Source organism: Emydura macquarii, unplaced genomic scaffold (genome assembly GCF_026122565.2).
Source record: "Emydura macquarii macquarii isolate MOO-44397 ecotype Brisbane River unplaced genomic scaffold, CSIRO-AGI_Emac_v2 contig_2292, whole genome shotgun sequence".
Taxonomy (NCBI): domain Eukaryota; kingdom Metazoa; phylum Chordata; order Testudines; family Chelidae; genus Emydura; species Emydura macquarii.
This window is the reverse complement of record NW_027132429.1, coordinates 2,754,270-2,773,564: the sequence shown is the minus strand read 5'-3', so window position 1 is coordinate 2,773,564 and position 19,295 is coordinate 2,754,270. Positions and strand designations below refer to the sequence as shown.

Below are 19,295 nucleotides of genomic sequence, written 5' to 3'. Positions count from 1 at the left end.
TTGAATTGAGATGGTCCTGGTCTGTGCGGCGCTTGCTTCTGCTGCGAGGGGATTTTTTTAAGATGGGGTCCCCATTTAGGATGGGTTGTAATTGTTCGTTTGCACGATACCCGTATGGGTTCCAGGTGGCAGATGACAACTAGGGGGGTGTGGACCTCTGTCTTCCTCTGGAAAGAGCTCGCTGAAAGCTTGTCTCTCTTCCACAGATGTCGGGCCAGTAAAAGCTTTTACTTTACCCACCTTGTCTCTAACATCATGGGGCCCAACATGGTTACAACAACACTGCCAACATACCTTTATGAATGTAGTTTTCAGGGTGTGTGCATACAACTCTGCACGTTTCCCAGTGAGTGAGATCCAGACCACCACAGGCTTTTCTGAGAGACTGCCCGTGACACACGGTGTTGAACAAGAATGTAAATACCAGACTCCGCCTGCTTGTAACCCTTATGCCCTCTGCCAATTGGCAGTAGGAGGTCTGGGTCAAGCAACCCCCAAAGAAAAGATGAGGGAGAGTCAAAGCCACCTGCCCCACTCCCCTGCGAGGGGGACTGGATAGGGACGTTAGAGACCTATGTTCTCGTCTAGCTTTGCCACTGAGCTGTTAGGTGACCTTGGGCAGTTCACTCTCTCCAGTTTCTCCTCCCACCCTGTGTCTATGTAGAGTGTGATCACTTAAGGGCAGGGCTGTTTCTCATTCTCTGTGCAGCACCTGGCACGATGGGGCCCCCGTGTGAGTGAGGCCTCTAGTTCTATGCTGCTATAAAAGAATAAATCTGTTCCAAGCTCTAGCATCAGCCTGGAGCCGGGAGAGCGCTTCAGAGCAGTCCCTGGGTGACTGAAATCTCCAAATACTCGCTTTCCTTTGCAAAGGAACACGACTACTGCCATAAGAGACCCCAGGAGCTGCAGCCTTGTTATCCAACCAAGATCATAGCAATCATACAAGCCCAACTTCCATCTGACGGGTGAGGCTCTGCAAAGCCACGCAGAACGCGTCCGACGTTCCCAAAGCCCCCTTGGAGAATGGGCATAAGGGGCTGTCTAGGCAGAGGCTCCCAGGTGAACAGCTGGAGAGGGGAAGGTATTGGGAATCTTTCCTCTGGGAGGGAGGGAGGGAGATGTCAATTCCTCGCAGCTGTTCAAAACAGGGCTGCTCCTGATGACTCTTCTGACTATTAGAGTTTGAAATTGTCCTTTTTGTTTGGGCATTTCACCATTTTGACTTTTCCTTCTGATTCAAACTCTTGAAAATACTTGCCTGCCTGGAAAAGTTTCCCGCCCAGCTCCAGTTGAGTTGGGCACAGTGGAGAGCAGGGAGCAGATGTTGAGATGATGCCCAGGAGACTGCTTATACGAATTGGGTTGCTAGTAAGGATTAGAAGTGTCTGATTCTCCCAGCTGCTGGCCACCTCTAAAACCAGTTTCCTACTGAAATTTTCTCAGTCTCGTATTGCAGCTGTAGAATATCTCTGTATGTCTCTTTCCTAAAGCAGATTATTTTAGTAGCTCCCCCTGTGCTGCCAGGTCTTGGGCCTGGTGCTTGAGTTGTGTGGGGTTAGGTCCCAGGTACATTACAGGCCCCATCTTCACCTGTGAACTGCCAGGGAGTTGAGTTGCTGGGGGCTGCTGCAGCTCCTAGAACCTGCAGTGAAGACCCCTCTGCAGGAAAGCACTTCAGCACCTTTGCCTTCAGTAGGCTAGGGGCAGCTGCACTTTGTGCGCTCAGAGGAGGGGAAGGGGGCTTGAGGCAAGCTTCAGAGGAGAGCAGGCCCAGCCAGTTTGATGGGGGTATGAAATGGTGGAAAAAAATTGTCTTCCAAAAGGCCTTTGCACCATATGACTGACATTGGTGCAGAAGGTGACCAGCGAGCAAGAGTGAAAAAGTGGGGTGGTGGGAGGGGAGACTGATAGCTTGCCTATATAAAATAAACCCCCTAATAGGGGGACATCTAGTCATCCTGCTTGTGCACTACGCCTGAACCGCAGCCCTGATCCTCCTCTTCTACTCTTAAACCCCTGAGACAAATCAACCTTTACAAAATTATCATTTAAAAAACCCCAGCCCCATCTTCCTTTCCCCTGCCCCCGAGAAGGGAGAAATGTCAAAACCTCCATGAAATCCACTAGTGGCTTTGCTGTTGATGGCTGTGGAAGGTGGTTGGAAACTGCGGCCATGGCAGCATCATCACTAGTGCTTCAGTAATGGGAAAAGGGTGCAGAGCCCAGGACTCTATTAACTGCCCCAAAGCTTTGTATGGGGATTTAAGGTTGGCCGGTGGTGCTGTGTGCCCTTCTGGGCCCTGCCTAAGCATAAAGCTTCTCTGCAAAGCCCACCAAGCAAGCCTGCTATTGCTAATCTAATACCAACCAAGGAAGCATGGGGCGGGGGGCGGCAGGTGTAGAACAAAGCCCAGGGATGGACTGAACTGGCACCAGCAGCTCGCTGTGGGGTCTCTAGATGCTACTGCAATATTAGTAATAAACAAAACCACGATGCATGTAAAATGACAGATTTTTAAACTTTCTGGCAAATATTGTGAGTAGGGTGAGATTTACTATAAATCTCCCTGTCAGTGTGACGTGGCTGAACTGTGCAGGGGGGAGATTCTATACAGGGAAATAGGGTAGCTTCATGATGGGCTTTTCCATGTGTCACTATGGTATAAGGGAGGGCAGCTTCTATATGGAGAGTTAAGATACCCCAAGAGTGGGGGGGATCTCTAGGGGAAAATAGGGTGTCATCAGAGGGCTTCTGTATGGAGATATGGCATCAAAATTGTGAGCTTATTGAGGGAGAAATAAGGCACCATAATAGTAGTTTCTATAGGGAGATATACGGTAACAAGATTAAAGGCGTATGTAGAAAGGAGAAACGTTAATATATTCTTGGGCTTCTATAAGGAGAAATGAGGTACTAAATGTGGTGGCGTTCTATCTGAGTTAATACGGTACCTGATCTCTAACATCTCTTGCGTGACGCTCAACCCTCGGCTCCGCTGGCAGGAAAGAGGAACACAGACCAATCATGACGAGAGACATTATGAGTGACAGACTGCCCACGAATCAGACACCGCTTCTCTACAAAGAGTACCCACCTTTCCCCGAGAAGCCCCGCCTCTTCCAATTGATTGGATGGGATGGCAGAGTGGCAGAAGTTCTGACCAATGGGGGAGTGACGTGCTTTTGGATTACCCCTTACATCGATCGACAGACTTTTCCTCCAAGGAGAAACCAGATAGAAAGATATTGGGGCGGGACCTAAAAGTATCGCCTTCCTCGACCGGTCACGAGTAAACTCCATTGGTTGAGATAAAAGAGTGGCAGGGTAAGCGACCAATAGAAACGCGGGATGCTGGCTAGGGCTTCATTGACGTCGGGGCAGCAGCGCCGCTCTACTGGCTAGTCCCGCAGATTGACAGACACTCCGACCAATAGGATTCGCTCATGAGGGGACGGGGCGGGGCTGGGCGGAGTGAAGAGCCGGGGGTGGGGCCGGGGCCGGAGCCGGATGAGGAGACTCTGAGGGGGAAGTTTGGCCGTTGCCGCCGGGGACCCTTTGAGGAGCAGCCGCTGCCGCCTGAGGTTCGGGGAGCCGCGCCCCGCGGCCGCCATGGGGAACCGGGGGATGGAGGAGCTGATCCCGCTGGTGAACAAGCTGCAGGACGCGTTCAGCTCCATCGGGCAGAGCTGCCACCTCGACCTGCCGCAGATCGCCGTGGTGGGCGGCCAGAGCGCCGGCAAGAGCTCCGTGCTCGAGAACTTCGTGGGCCGGTGAGTCCGGGGCCGAGATGCGCAAAATGCGTAACTTGTCGTCGTCCCCCCCCCCCCGCGGTTCCCCTCACGCAACGGCAGGGATACGGCGTAGTTCGCCGAAACTCCGTTGGTGAATACCTCGGGCGTGCGTACGCCGCTTGCGTAGATGGGTTTGATTAGAACGGCCGGGCTGCCGCTCTTCTGGCGTAACTGTGGTTGGTGAATCTTTCCGGCGGCCTTGCGCTAAGTGCGTGACTGGCTACTCGCGGGACGGCCTCGGCCCTCTCTGCGAACGGCGCCTTGGTGGGTTTTACGCCGCTTGCGTTAGCTGAGCCCGCTCTGCGGTCTGGCGCCCGCACAGCCGTGCGCAGTTGGCGTAGGGCTCTCCGGTGTGTGTACGCAGGCGGCGTTACTAGCCAGGCCCCTCGATAGCCTGGGTAGAGCTCGCGGCCGGGGAGCGTGGTGTGGACAGCCGCCGTCCCTACGCCAGTGGCTTAACCCGGGGTCTTTCCGTGGTGGTGGTGGGGGGTCTTGGCGGACGTAGCTGGCGTAAGTCACTCTGTGAATAGCAGCGGAGCTTGGTAGTTCTGGGGGGCGGGGGCCCTGCCCTGCTCTCAGCCGTGGGGGTCTGGGGGGTGCTCCCTGGGCGTGTCCCTGCCCCCCAGTCCTGGGACACAGGGACCCTCCCCCATCTGTCCCCTGGTAGTGGCAGAGGCATCTCCCCATAACCTGTCAGGGAGCCATGAGCTCCCCTGGGGTGTCCCCTCCTGCCCGGGTAGCGGGGGGGGGGCTAGGATTGTGCTCACCCTGGCTGTCATCCTGCACCCCGCAGGCTGGAGGAGGGGGTGGGAGTTGTCTGTGACTCAGGGTGGGGCTCGCACGGGGCCTGCCCCCCTCCCACCCTCCTCAGTGAGACCAGCGAGTCCTTCGTCGAGAGGAGGTTGGTGCCGCTTGCTGTCATCCCTGTTCCTGCTGAAGGGACCCTTGGAAGTGTGGCTTGCAGGTTGCGAGGTGCGGGTGGGGTGGGGGTGGGGGGGCTGTTTGCTGCTAAACAACAATTTTTCCTTAATTGCCTCCCACCCCAACTCCAGCAGCAGAAGCTGAGATCTTGTCTGCTGTGCATGGTCCTTAAAGACCCCATGGTGCTTTTCCTAAGGTCCTAGGTGTCCCCCTCTTCTCTTTGTTCCTTGATCCCTTCCCTTGTCCACCCTCATTGTTATGCTGGGAAGCTGTATGCTCCCCAGAGAGAGAGGAAGTGGTAATTCCTGTGTGTCGTCTTCTAGAGATGCATGAAACAAGCAGATGTAGGCCAGCTGGGATGGAGGTTGTTCTAGTATCAGTCTTAATTCCTTAAATTCCAAGGAGGAATATCTTTAATCTTCGTACAGGCAGGAGCCAGCACCCCACTTGATGTTTCTGATCATACATTATACAAATTTTCATGTGTACCCTAAATGCACTGGATCTGCATTATGGTACTGCATGGATGTTTAATTTGACGTGATGGTCCCCAGTTCAGTGATAGTTTTCCAAACAGTGAGGAATGGAGCAGAGGTGGACTTGAAAATCTACTGAAAATGATCATGTGAAAAAGAGAGTGCGTCTGTCTTCTGTAGTCCGGCTGGGTTTGGTCAGTGTTTGATTTCAATGGTCTAAAAATAACCTGGATTGCTAGAGTTAACTGTGGTGTGCATCTGTGTTTTGTTTGTATTGGTAGCTCAAGATTGAAAGTCAAGATCTGTGTGATACAATAACACAAGCTGTTCAGTTAAAGCATGACTGACTGGCACTTACGGACTAGTTTGGGTAGATGTCAGCATCTTTGAATTCCTTAATCATCACCTTCAAGACACTTAAAAAAAATTGTATACAGATCCGCAGGAGAGCAAGTGTCTGAAGGGTGGGGAGGGCAGTCTTATGTCAGAGTAGCTGATGAGGTACCCTGAGTGTAATTCTTAGTAAAAGACCGCTAGAAGTTGGGATCTGTTATTTTTAGTAGTGTTCAACGTGACCGTATTAATTTACTCAAGTAAATCTTAGACCTAGAGCAGAGTGTGTGTTTCCAATCTTTTTGCTATTACCATGGCAATAAAGCCCAGTGGTCTCCGTTAGAATTGGGTCCCCTTGTGCTAGGTGCTGCACAAGCATACACCTGGATCCACACAAGGAAAACTATAAACCTGTATGGACACCCATTGGAATTTTTAGGCTTTTGCATGGGGCCCACCCTTCCTGAATCTGGCAGCAGGATCCATGAAGATTAAAACGGTCTCTGCTGTGAGAGACTTTACATTTGAAGCCAAGATGCAACAAGTGGGCTTGACAGCCAAGGTGGGGGTGGGTAGAGGAGAGGCTGAGGTGATGGTATCAAGGTAATGTGGTGACAGAGGGTAGCTATTGCACAAGTTGACTTTAGATTCCATTAAAGCTTTGGGTTTTTTAAAACTTGACTTACACCGATCTGACTCTCTGCAGATGAATAGCAGGTTTTAATAAAGTCCGCTTCTATGGTGCCGAACCTCTGTGACCAGAGGAACAAAGTCACTTCTTAGGACACAAGTTAGGCCTTTTTAAAGGGGCTGTTTTGTCTTGCTAGAGTGACCTAAGTTTTCTAAATTGTGTGTTTAATCTCTGCCTTTTCTATCGCTTGACCTGGCTTTAAAGCAGGGTGATGAAGGGCTGGCAATTAATGTGTGACTCTCACTACTTGGAGGATTTCTTTATAGCGTACCACCAACTTAACTAAAGGGCTATATCTGGAATCTGTCTCCTGCAATGCCTCATGGGATTGTATGGTGAATAACTTCAATAAATATCAGGGAGATACATTGGGAAGTGGTATGGTCCAATGGATAAGATTCAGAACTCAGGTCTCCTGATTCAGTGTCTTGCTCTGCCACTGAACTGCTGGGTGACCTTGGGCAAGTCATTTTGCCTCTGTCGCTATTTTCCCCTCCTACCCCTTGTCTAGCTTTAGACTGTGTAAGGTCTTTGGGGCAAGGATGGCTTCTTAGTATGTCTGTAAAGCACCCAGCACAGTGGGGCCCTATTTGGGTTAAAGCAGATACTGTATTAGCTTCTTGATGTCTTTTTATCTTGATATTTAGAGTGTCTGTGCCTAGAATTCTGTACTGCAGTTCTCCTCCCTGCCTGGACTTGAGTGTAAGTCATGCCTTCATCTGTTTCCAGAAAGCAGTGTTCTGTTTGCCTCAGGCTCGGCTGTTTTCCCTACATTTTTGGATGCTTTAGCCTTTTAATCACAATGATCTCAGACCAATAGTTTAGATTTTTTTTTTAGTTGGGGAAAAAGGTCACATGAGGTTTTCTATATTTTGCTTCCTGCAGTTGAACCTTTTCACTTATTTCAGTTTTTCCTAGGTTGTTGACAATACGTGCCCATATGTCTGGGATCAGAAACTGGGGCCTGGTGATGCATCATCAGATGCATAGACTTTCGTTATCACATGGGTTTGAGCCATGTTATGGGTTAACAGCTTGCCAAGAGGTTTGTGGTAGGGCTTGTGAGAAACCCACCGATTCCGTCTTTATTACTTGCTAAGTTTAAAAAAAGCAGCTGGATCAATTGAAAACTTGCACCTGGGCTGACGCGTTGAGCCCGGCATTGTCACAATTGGGATCAACGTGGTCAAGTTATTACCCCCTCAAAAGCTGCCAGTGGAAATACTGGCAGCCTGTAATTATAGTGACACTGCAAGCGCAGCACCATAATTACAAATCTTTGTTTCAGGGCTTTTAAGCCTCCAACAAGGAAGCCTTTAATAAGGGGTTAACCAAAATCCATAGAATCTCTTTTTCAGTACATGTCTGAATAGGAAGGTTTTACATGAGGTGAAATCCTTATACATTTTTTTTTTTTTTTTTTTTGGTAACCTGGACTCTTCTGCTCAAATCTCAGAGCTCTAGCTTTGTGTTACAGTGGGGCCCTTGTGTTAATAATTGAGGGTGACTGTTGGGTCTGTGCTGAATTCTGCATTCATTTGGTGTCCTCAACAGAATGTTTCAAAACTCTTTTATTTTTTTTAACCACAAGATCAAGAGTTCTTACTGTGTGATGCTAACAATGGGCGTGGTAACTTCCCCCTCTCTCTCTCTCTCTCTCTCTCTCTCTCAGCTGTTCTTTCCATGCAAAGCTACTAAAGCTTTGGGACTAAATTAAAAGGGAATGTAGCTATAACCGCACACACTGTTGTAATCGCTGCTGCTTTGCGGTAGGGATCAGAATAAAGGATTAATAGCCCTGAAACTGGTACCCCAGCTCTAAGATTGTAGACGTTGATGTTGAAGGCTGGGACCATCTGCTTCTTCGGGTCTACAGGGCTACAACACTGCATACAAGCTTATGGTAAATCATTTGTGTTTCCATTCAGTGGGCCAGAACCTTTGAACACTTAAACACCTGCTTGATTTTACTTGCTTGTATGTTTGAAGTTAAATTTATGCAGGTACTGGCCCTTATGGTGTTGGGTGTATCCTAAAAGAACTTGAATAGAAAACCAAACATCTCCCCTCCTTAAGACCCCCATGGGCTTTATATTTATTTACGAAACTTAATAAAAATGACTTAAATGTCCATGTAAGTAGTAGTCTTTGTTGGGGTGTCAACATCTCGTGGGGACAGAGGGGGGATATTTGCAATCCAAACAGGATAGCACTAGGCTGATTCTTGAAAACAAGGTGGTGAAATAGACCCGTCCTGTTTGTCACTCACGTTTCAGCTCTTTACTCAGCTCCAATAAGCTTAACAACAAACAGAGAAAAGTAAATTAGATATTTTGAAACTTTCTTTTCCAGTCTCCTTTCAGTGGCTCTTAGCATCTCTTTCACTGTGGCATATCGGAGTAATCACTAATAATGTAAAGGTTGCACTTGATCTAAGATATTAGTAATATACGTAAGGGAATTCTTTTGATCAGTTTCCGTTTAATAAATTACCTGCTTTGTTCATAAAAGTTTTCATCCTTTGTATTATGAAGCTACTGACCCTCTTGCCTATAAATAGGAATATTTTATGCTGGTAAATTACCCTTTAAGATTTTGAGTGCCCTATCATACTGGCCTTGCTTAATTGTAATAGAGTAATAAATTAGAGGCCCAGCTAATGTGTGGAATATAAATTAATGCCTAGGAAGTGTGTCATTAATGGCCCATCAATACTGGTATCCTGTCCCCAGATGTATCAGAGGAAGGGGCAAGATTCTCCAGTGACAACTAGATCGTGGCCTACCTTACGTTCTGAGCTGGCTGTAGCAAATCACTAATTAGCTAGGCACAGAGAAGTCCTGAGAGATGCTTGGGGAAAACTGCCACTTCCGAGCAAAAATGTGAGGTAACGTTTCAGATCTGCCTCACTGGAGAGCAGTGCATGTTCCCAGGCTGTAATGGCAACTGAGCCCTGCACTTCCTGTTCAGAAGGCAAGGTGTGCGCTTTGCCTTACCTGCTTGGGTTAATCACAAGTCTTGAGCTTTATTTAGCTTATTGGCCAAAGGTAACAAGGAGGTGGCACAGGGAGCAGCTTTGGATCCGTGTTTCATAAAGGAAGCAAGTTAATTTTTCAAAATCAATTTTGATTTATTTTTGATAGGGCCTAGAGGCCTCAACCAAAATTGGGATCCCGTAGTGCTGGGCACTGCAGACACAGGAAGACCACCCCTGCTCTGAAGTTCTTACAGTCTAAACAGATGAGGCAAGGAAGGCTTATTATCTCCATTTTACCAATGGCAGAAATTGAAGCATGGGCAAAATGACTCACCCAAGGTCACACAAGGATGCTGTGGCAGAGCAGAAAACAGGTCAGATCTGCGGAGTCCCAGTGAAACTGTGCTAACTAATTATATGAGATGCAGGGATTAAAAGGTATTCAGGATGGAGCTGCTATTCCCCTTGCATCCTTGTCAGTGGGTAGCAGAGCAGTGAGTGATCTTGTAATCCTAACGCACTTCTGAGTAGAGATGAGTCATTTCAGCCCTCTTCTGGAGAGAAACGCAAAAGGAAATCTAAAGTAATGCATTAAAATTGCATTACTAGCAGTATTCTAACCCATCCTGTTGATGTCACAGTGCATTGACTAATTCATCTTTGGAGCCCTTATAGTGTCAGTACAAATGTGCTAAGTGCTCTGAGTCTCCCCCTGGCCCTGCAGTGGCCCTGTCAGTGACATCCTGACAAATGGAAGTGTAAAAGACATTTCAATCTACATAAAATTTGACCATTGACTTGTAGTGGGTCCTTGGCTCACTGGGTCTGAGGATCACAATGGGGTCATTGTGAGCCGCACAGTTGGGAGGTCTGTCTATTGACATTTAGTTTCTTGCGTATATTGTCAATGGGGCCATTATAACTTGTTCCTAACATGTTATCAATACTGTTAGTGCTTGTAAATAAAACATTAATGAAACCAGGAAGGCTGCAGATGAGGTTTCTCGGCAACTTTAAATATCTCCATTCCTAATGAAATGCAGCAGCAGTTGTGCTTCTAAACAGCTCTGTACTCACCCCTGCCTGCATTCTCTAATCTCCAGTAAAACACTTGCAGTCCAACTATTAACAGTGAGATGTTGGCGCAACAACAGTGAGCTTCAGAAGCAATGAATGAGATACGCAATACATACATAAATCTGTATTTGATCAAAGCATTGGGATCCCTAGCCTAAGGTAGAGACACACGACTTCCAGAACAACGCTGATGGAATATTGCTGCTTCTGTTAGATGGAAGGTTGATGTTTCAGGGTAGGATAAAGATACAAATGACCGGTTCTTATGTCAAGTTGCCGAGTTGTAATACTCAACAAACAGTCTCCAGCTTTGGTCTGAAATCAGGAGTGTAGGTAGAATGAGTTGACTCACTGGAATTTAGTGAGCTCCCTGAGATGCAGCTTGGTGCCTCTGAATTATGGCTCTGACTGAATGGCTCAAGGTTTTATTACTAGGATGGGGTAGTAATGAATTAACCTGCGGTCTCAGGTGTATGGGGGGGAAATAGAATTTAGAAATACAGAGTGTCTGTGACGGAGGACAGAGCTGGTTTGAGAAACCGCCCCAGAAAAGAGTAAAATAACTTTATTCTTACAGTGAGCAACTGTAGGGGGAATATTGATGCCACTTCCATCTCAGGCATGTTAGACTGTTCCCATCGTATCTAGGCACCAGCTTCTCAGGCCAGGATATGTCTTCACAAGCTTAATTCTAAGTCTGAGCACCTTCTAGTTGAAGATCTCCAAGCACTTTACAAATATTAATGAAATAAGCTCCCCCTTTTGGGAGGGAAATATTATCCCCAGCTGCAGAGTAAGTTCTGGCAGGAACTTTCTCTGTTTGTACAGCACGCAGTGAACCAAGACCAATCCTGATTGGGGCCCTTTGGCCACTATCATAAATAAACTGAGCAGCAGAGGTAAAATGACTCACCCAAAGCCACCCAGCAAGTCTGCCATTGTGCGGCATGGAGGAGGAAGCCTCTTTTTGCTGTGTTTTTGAGGAAGAGCAGGCGTGGAGTCCTTATGAAGAATCTGCCAAGATAAACCGCATTCCAGGAAGATCTAAATGAATAGAAGGAGACCAGTGCAGGCAGGTGTCAAGCCGTGAGCCTGACAAGTGCAAGTGACCAGTAGTGAGATCTTCCAAGAAGTTAAATGCAAGGAAACTCGAGGGAGAGGCGACCTTAAGTGCCTTTGCTAATGGAGATGGTGCAAGTAACCAATGGGTATTCAGTGTCATCCTGCTAGCTTCTGAAAGTGGCCCTCTGCCCCTTCAGTCTAGCTAAGTAAGCTACGTTGGCTGATAAGGGGTGAAGTGGAGGCAGGTTAGCAGGGGCCGAGCAGCAATAAAGGCAGCCTTGTATGCTATGGCTGGGAGGGAGCCTGGTGGCAATGAAGCGAAGCCAGTAGAATGCTGGGGTCTTGAAAAGACAGATGAGCTGATACTTTCTATTGGACCAACCTTTGTTGGACTGGAATACGCTTTTCACTTGCTTAAACCCTGGCTGTTAATAGCTCCCCCAGAACTGATCGTTCCAGTTATTGCCAGCTGTGTACAACTGAGCCATGTCAGCCCTAGCACTTTAAATGAGGACAGGACCTTGGTGTTGGGTCCTAGACTCTGTTGACAGTGACATATCTCCTGGACTGAAGTGTCTTGTGGATAAGAAGACTCCCATTTATGCTGCCCGCAAGATAAGCGTGCCTGAACCCAAGTGAATGTGGCAACGCCTTTCAGTTGTAAAACGCCTCCACCCTGCCATTCATGGACACAATTTAAGAATGATCTGCCTTCTGTACCACACAAAGCTTGGCCCACATTTCAGTTGCAGCGTAGGAGTTCCCTCTCTCTCAATAAAGTGATCTCTTGTTAAACAGCAGACACACGATCTCCCTCATAGCTTTACATGTAAATAGTAGGTCACCCTGCGTTCTCATGCATGATCAAACCACGTTCACCTTTGACCATGAGATTTAATGGCAAACAAGTTTGTGCTGTATGGCCTGATTCCTTTGGCACTGTGAAATTAACATACATCAGGAATTTGGATTCTGTTTCCTGCCTCTGCCCTTGACTCACAGTGCAACTGCTGAGCAGTCTTACTTCCCTTCCTCACTGGGCTTGTGATTGTGAGCACTAATTAATTGTAAAGTTTTGCGTGTACTTGTGTTCTTAAATCTGATGGAAGACTAGACAAAAATCCTTAGAAATGCAGCTCATTGTGTTAGTAGCCTCTGCCTTGCTGCATTGTAACAGATTAATATGGTATTGTAAAAGTTAACCATTTATAGATTTACAATCTAAAAGAGCAAGGTCCATGCACAAAGAATCTGAAAATAGAGTTCAAAATGAACTTCTGTTATGTAGGGGAGGGAAGTCATTTCCATGGGCACTGAAGGCAAATGTCACCAAGATTTAGCTGGTGAAAGGGGGGAAGCTTTGTAAAAATAATGCCCCCTGTGAAATGTCTGAAGGTTGCCCTGGAGAACTTGACTGACTCTGAGTTGAGATGGGACTGCACAGCCTACTCAGGCGTCCCTTTTTAGAAAAACAAAACAAAACATTGGTTAGAAGAAACCTCTTGGTCTCCTAGATACAGGACACATCAATGCAAACTGGCTATTTTGCTTGACGTCCCTCCCCCCCATAGCCAGTAGAAATACTTTTATCTGGGGTCTTCCCTGACCCCCAACTTGTTAACTGGGCAAATAACTGGACAGGCTGTTTTAGAAAACCCCAGAAACACCTTAAGGCTTGTGCTCTTAGTTTCCAGCATGGCTTAATCAGTGTGCATGGAACCTAAGATTTCTAGGATTGTATTTCAAGGCTTCCTCTATGCTACTTCTAATGCAACTTGCCTGGCTGCTGTTTACGGGGCCCAGCTATTTGAACCTACAGTGAAAATCACATTTTAAAAAGAACATCCACTTCCTAATTAGAAAAATAGACCAGAACAGCCTTCAAGATAAACACCAGAGACACTAGTTCTAACTCCAGGTGTTGGTCCAAGCAGCCCAGTGACAAATACTGATACTTAAATCATCTCCCTGCCCCCTGGTCCCATATAGAGAGACTGGCACTGCAGTGCCAAACAGTTTTAAAATGGTATTTGGAATGTCTTCTGAAGATGCATATCTGAATGCTGGCAGCCATGTTCACGTTCCTTCTCCTGAACAGAACGCTAACGTTCATGTATCCTGGTGCTCTATATGGCACCAGTAACCTGAATACTTAAGTGCCAGGTAGGCGCATTATGTTTTGCGATCAGGCCCCTGAATTGGACAATATAATGTAATTCCCCCAGTCTCTGGTGATGGAGTGAAGCAAACAGAGCAGGGAACAGGGTTATCGAGAGATGTGGTCTTATTTTATCACACTCTCATTTAAGATGGGTTTTTACAGTCTGATCAGGCCTCCTCCCATGAGATGGGAGTAGATGGGGGCTGGAGTAGAAGTTAGTGGCAGGAAGCCAGTTGCTGATTTGTGGAGGGGTGTGAGTCTGTGTGGAGTACAGGCCTGTATATGTGAGTGTTGTGTTGTGTGTGTCTAGCTGGGAGCCAGAGAACAGTGATCATGTTCCAAATGGCACGTAAGGAGTGGTGAGACTTCTGTATCTTGGGTTATTTGAGGGAGCTGGCTGGAAGGTGGCACTAGAGCAAAGCAGAGCACAAGGGAAATAACCCAAGACTTTCCTGTTGCCCTGAGGAGCAGACATCCATGACAGACTAAATGCTTCATCTTCCTGCTGGTTCCTGCCCGTTGCTGTTGCAGGAGCAGATGCTGAGTGCCCACGGAATCTGTATTCCCAGTCTCGTGGGAAGATGTTCACTCCACATGCTTGGTGCGAAGAGTTCATTGGATTTCCTCTGAGGGCTCATTTTCTTGGCTCTCCCTGAGTTCAGCTAATTTGTACCTGGTCGGAATGTAGCACCGCTTTCTGCACACAGTGCTGTAAGTCTGTGTGGCACGCTGAAAGACCACAGCTTGCTACAGAGCTGGGATGCACTACAGCACAAGCCGCCAGCTGGCATAATGGTGTTTGGCACCCAACCTGCTCTTTGGATCTGGCCCATTTTGGCAATTAGCCACCTATGATAGAAGCCTGAGTTGTGCAGAATCTGACTGCTTGTTAGAAGCCACTCTTGCACATGTGAAGTGGGGTGTTGCCAGTGTCTTCCTGAGTCTGCAGACAGCCTGAAACAGACCTGAGAAGAAATTTGCTCCATGACCTGTTCCAGTGAGGGCACTCAAAGTGCCAGGCTTTCCGGTTTGGACACCTAGTGTACAAAGTTAACACAACTGTACACAAATGTTACTTGTATCTGTAATAACCAAATAAAGGGCAGAACAGTGGAGGTGATTGGCAAGCTTTTCCATGCTGAACCTGGATGCAGCGGTAACTGTACTATTTGTCCTAGTGCTGGATTACCACAATGATGACTTCCCTGGGAGCTGTAGGAGTAGGAAGGCCAAAATCTTCCCACTTGGGGGAGGACTTGTAGAAGTCTAGATGACTGTCTGGCTATTCACTGAAATAAATGGGAAGGCTCTCAATGCAATCCTTCCTGTGAAGCGCGTCTCTCTTCCACTTCAAAGCAAGGGAAGCCATGAATGCTAGACAAAGAAGCACTCAGAAAACCTGCAGGATGTGCCCCCACTCCTGCCCAAGCAGCTCTTTCTAACTTTTGTTTTCGCCGCTGTCGTAGAGAAGAACTGTAGCCATTCAGTCTGCAGTAATTGTCTCTAACAAAACAACATGCTTAGGATGTGGAGGAGCATGATTTCCGGGCAGAAGAGTCCAACATGTAGGTCTCTCACAATGGCTCTGCACACTTGAGTTTCTACCCAATAGGAAGGGGTGGGGGTGACTCACTCCAGATTCTCTCTGTCTCTGAGGAGAGTTGCCAGCTCTTTGTTTTATTCTGGTGTTAATCAGAAATCCAGCTCTTCTGGGAAATAACTTCGAAACACTTAAGCATGTGTGGTTTCAAAGAATAAAAAGAAAATGACTGATTCTCTTTCCACTGTTAAACTGTCTTTGTCTTTGAATGAACCATGTGTAAAAATCAGAGGAGCACTTTAAAAAACAAACAAACAAACAAAACCCCCAACCCTGCAGTCTGCTCACTATTAAAATGTTGATGGCTGGAAAACCAGACCCTTCTGCTGTGAACCTTGATATTAACTGCTTACAAGCCGTAAGGCAAAGGGTGCACCTGAGGCCCGAGGAGCTGTCCCTCCCTCTGTTTTACAGTGCTCCTCTGTGCTGCTTGGCTGTAGATACTAAGCATGATGTGATGTAACTATAGCTCCTTTCTAGCTACGCAGGCTCTGCTGTCACATCCTGCGGGAGGCATCCTCTCCAGAAGCCCTAGGAGAGGCTGTAGCCTGATAATCAGGGGAGTATAAGAAGCTCGTCCCTGTAATGAGGCTCCATTGTCTCCTGTTTTCCTGTCTGAGAGCCGTGGATATGGGATACTAATTGAGTTGGGTAAAAACTGAATGGGCGGATGGTCTTGCGGCTAATGCCCCGATTGGGACTTGGGAGCTCTGGGTTCTGACCCAGTCTTCTGTGTCTTTGGGAAACTGAGACACAGCGAAAGGCAAATGACTTATCTGTAAAATGGAGGTGCTTGTAAGCTCAGCAGGGCTGGGAGTGTGCATGTACAATGTTTGTCACAATGGAGTCGCTAAGCGCTACCATTATACGCATCAGGGCTTTGTATGCTGCTCATCTCTGTAGCATCTGAACATCCTGAATGAGTGGCTTAGCCCTGTGAGTAACTCCATCTCTTTTATTTCATTACAGAGACTTCCTTCCCCGTGGGTCTGGAATTGTCACCCGACGTCCTCTTATTCTTCAGCTAATCTTCTCAAAAACAGGTACAGTGCTCCGTAGATCAAAACACAAGCTGTTCCCTCATGGAGATCTATGGGCTTGGATTGTTCTCAAGTTTGCTCTTCCAGTTGGGTAGCCAGTCTAGTACCCTGGGCGAATGCTTCTTTCAGTATACATAGCAGATCAGAAAAAGTGCAGCTCTGTTTGAATGTCTGTGTTTGAGTCCCTGGCTGTCTTGTCACTGAACTAGTTTATGCATATGTAGGGAACAGCTTTGACTCTTTTAAATGCTCATGGAACAAGTTTATTTTTGTAAACTGCTAGAAAGAAAATGTGCTACTCAGGAGATGAAAGCTGCCCTTTAAGTGGCAAATGAGAGAGGTGGCTGGTTTTGTGTAATTCGACATTAGCTGCATGCTGAAGTGACTGTACTGATCAAGAACATGTACCATGGTCATAGATTGCTGGCTGGAAACGCTTAACGCTGAAACGATTTGCCATAGTCTGTCAGTTTCCACTGCAAGTTAAGCAGTATTGATAGACCATGTGAACTTATTCTAATTTGTTTTAAACTAGTACAACTCTTTGGTTTACTATAGTGGGTTGGTTTATCATAATGGTCTCTTCTGGCCTTAAAATCTTTGAAATATGCTATGTCTGAAAACCAACTCTAGCCCTAAAGGTTTTGAGAATCTTAGTAGGGGAAAGAACAAACCACTTTTGGTCTGGGCAGGGGTCCTGGCACTGCAGATAGTTGGGATCAGCTTGGGAAGTTTAACGTTCCCAGAAAGTTTCTTTTTTCTAGTTAGTCTGCATTTTCCTCTGTCCCTAGCCTCAATCTCTCCTGGGTAATGCAGGTCACTGATATTCAGGGTTCTATTACTCGAGCAAATTGATCTGTTCCCATGTGAAAGACCAAATGGAGCTGTCAGACTGAGCTCCCTGTTGATGCTGTGACGTGCTCAGTTAACACAAAGCCACTCGTATTCTTCCAGTGAAAAGGGCAGTGAGTTGCTGCTTTGCTGGGGTTGCACTTGAGAGGGGGTTAACTTACTCCATCGGCTGCTGATGGCCGTGGTGTTAAAAAGCTTTATTTGAGGCACTGTGACACTTCAGAGCTTTTCTTGCATTATCCTGCGCGCTCAGTGATTCCACAGCACAGGGACAGCCCCGTTCTGGTGGTGGGAGTGGGTTAGGCGGTGGTGATTTTGCAGAATTTCTTGTTTATAAAACCCTTGCCTGTGTATTTTCCCCTGCCACTCGAATAGTTCCTTGTTTCTGTCCGAGTGACGGAAGCAGAAGAAACAGAGACCTTGATATTGGATCATGGCTCTCTTCCCCAAGGCTGAGCATGGTAGATGTGAAGGGGATATAAACAAGCACATGCTTAAAATGTTGGTGAACCTGGACGATTTCTCTGTCCTATTACTTTGGATGAAATGTGCATGATGTTTCTCCTGCACTGTCCCTTTTCCAGGAGGCCTGGGCTCTGCTGCTTGTGTTTGGGGGAGTGCAGCCACAACAGTCTACAGACATACACAATAGTGGATGGGAAGGGACCCTGGGACTGTGCTGTTGGATGGGAATATGGATTGAATACTGTCTGGGTTCTCTCTCTTGGAGAGAACGCTTTTCATTCCGAGGAAGTGGGGGAATAGACTCACCAGCTCAGAATTAACTCTACGCATTGCCAGCCCTGATGTCACATAGGGTCAGTAGTGACTGAGGGTCTGTTTCTGGTGATGTGCAGATGAGGTACCTGTAGCCCGTGGGATAAGCAAGCACATTGCCAATCTGCAGTAGCTTTCCATGATGATTAACGGACTTTCCTCCTTTTCGAACATTGACTGAAAATTTCACTCAAAATGAGACCGCATAGTCGAGTCATTTATAGCGCAACAATCAGCATATCTGGTGCCCAGAAGGCATGAAGATTTGGCAAAATTTCAGTCAAACTGTGCTGATTTGTTTCAGTCTGATGAATGCAAAGTACTGCCCATCTGACTGACAGCTTTCACTTGAGAGGCAAGTTGATATGCAAACCTGCATGGGTAGGAAAGAGGACCTGCGTACTGCCATCCCTCTCACCACAGCCAGGGTCAGTTATCTCTCTAGAATGGAGATGAGTAGCTTACCTTCTATTTCTCAGCACTGCCTTTCTTTAAAGTAGGGCCAGGAGTGAGACAGGCAGTACTTGAATATGTGGATTTTGTGAAAGGCTTCTTTTAAAATCCCTTCAAGGAGAGGAACCCTAGGACATGTGCACCTTGGGTTATGGAAAATAGCCTTGGTGCCTTCATCATCCAGATCTCTTGGAGAGAAGCACATAGGTTGTTATACCCACCGCTCCCCTCTGGTGCTGAATTCCCCCATCACTGCAACAGCAGGATACCAAGGCCTTTGTAGCTCTCCAGTAGCGGGCTGGCACCTGAGATTATTCTGCGAGCATGACAGACCATGATGAGTGTGTTGCACAGGACCAACTTTGGGGACCTCTGGAGTGTGAAGGATTTGTTTCCAGCCAATTCCTTTGTCAGCTGGCCTCGTCTCCAGAGGGGTGCGGGCAAGTAGGATTAGATGTTGCTAGGACACAGTGCTGCCTATGCTATCAATGGAGTGAGCCAGTGCTGGGTCCTGTCTGAAGGACTATGCCCACTGAAATCAGTGGCAGAACCTTGCCATTGACTTTAGGGCCCCAATCCAAAGCCCACTGGACTCTCATTTAAAACATAGCACAGGTGCTGTCGCTAGCGCTGCGGAGACTTGCGTGGGCTTTTGAATAAGGACAAGGTTCTCTGGTTGGACCTTCCTGACTTACTCGCTGCCTTGCAGGCTTGCTAGTAGCAGCTGTGTGGTTCCGGTCGGCCATTTCAAGCCAGCCCCAGATTCCAAGGCATCCCAACGTGCTGGCGGCATGTGACTGAGTTAATATTTAAACGCTGTCTCTGCAGTAAAGTTGCCCACTGGTGAAGGTGAGCCTCTGAGCTCTTAGTCTCCCAAGACCCAAGTCCAGGGTTTTTTCTGTAACAGCTGGTGCCTGCAGGAGACAGTGAACCTGGGTGGCAGATAAAGGAGAAGTGTTTTTTTCCAGCTGCTGTCAGACCTTGCTGTCTTTTCTGCTGTTAAAGAAAATGATTGCAGTGTAACGCTCCATGCAATTGATAACTGGAGACTCATCCTTAAAGGGCATAATATGCCGGCTG

General features: G+C 47.3%; 1 protein-coding gene across 10 annotated transcripts in view; it reads left to right on the top strand.

Annotated features, from left to right (window-relative positions):
• Positions 1-3,506: 3,506 nt before the first annotated feature.
• The window catches only part of DNM2 (dynamin 2), a 56,808-nt gene continuing 41,019 nt past the window's right edge, over positions 3,507-19,295 (top strand). For all 10 annotated transcript variants that reach the window (XM_067560570.1, XM_067560569.1, XM_067560567.1 and 7 more), the window contains exons 1-2: positions 3,507-3,774; positions 16,063-16,136. In XM_067560570.1, coding sequence (XP_067416671.1) covers positions 3,614-3,774; positions 16,063-16,136 — 235 coding nt within the window. In that variant the 5' untranslated portion in view covers positions 3,507-3,613. The remainder of the gene's footprint in view (positions 3,775-16,062; positions 16,137-19,295) is intronic.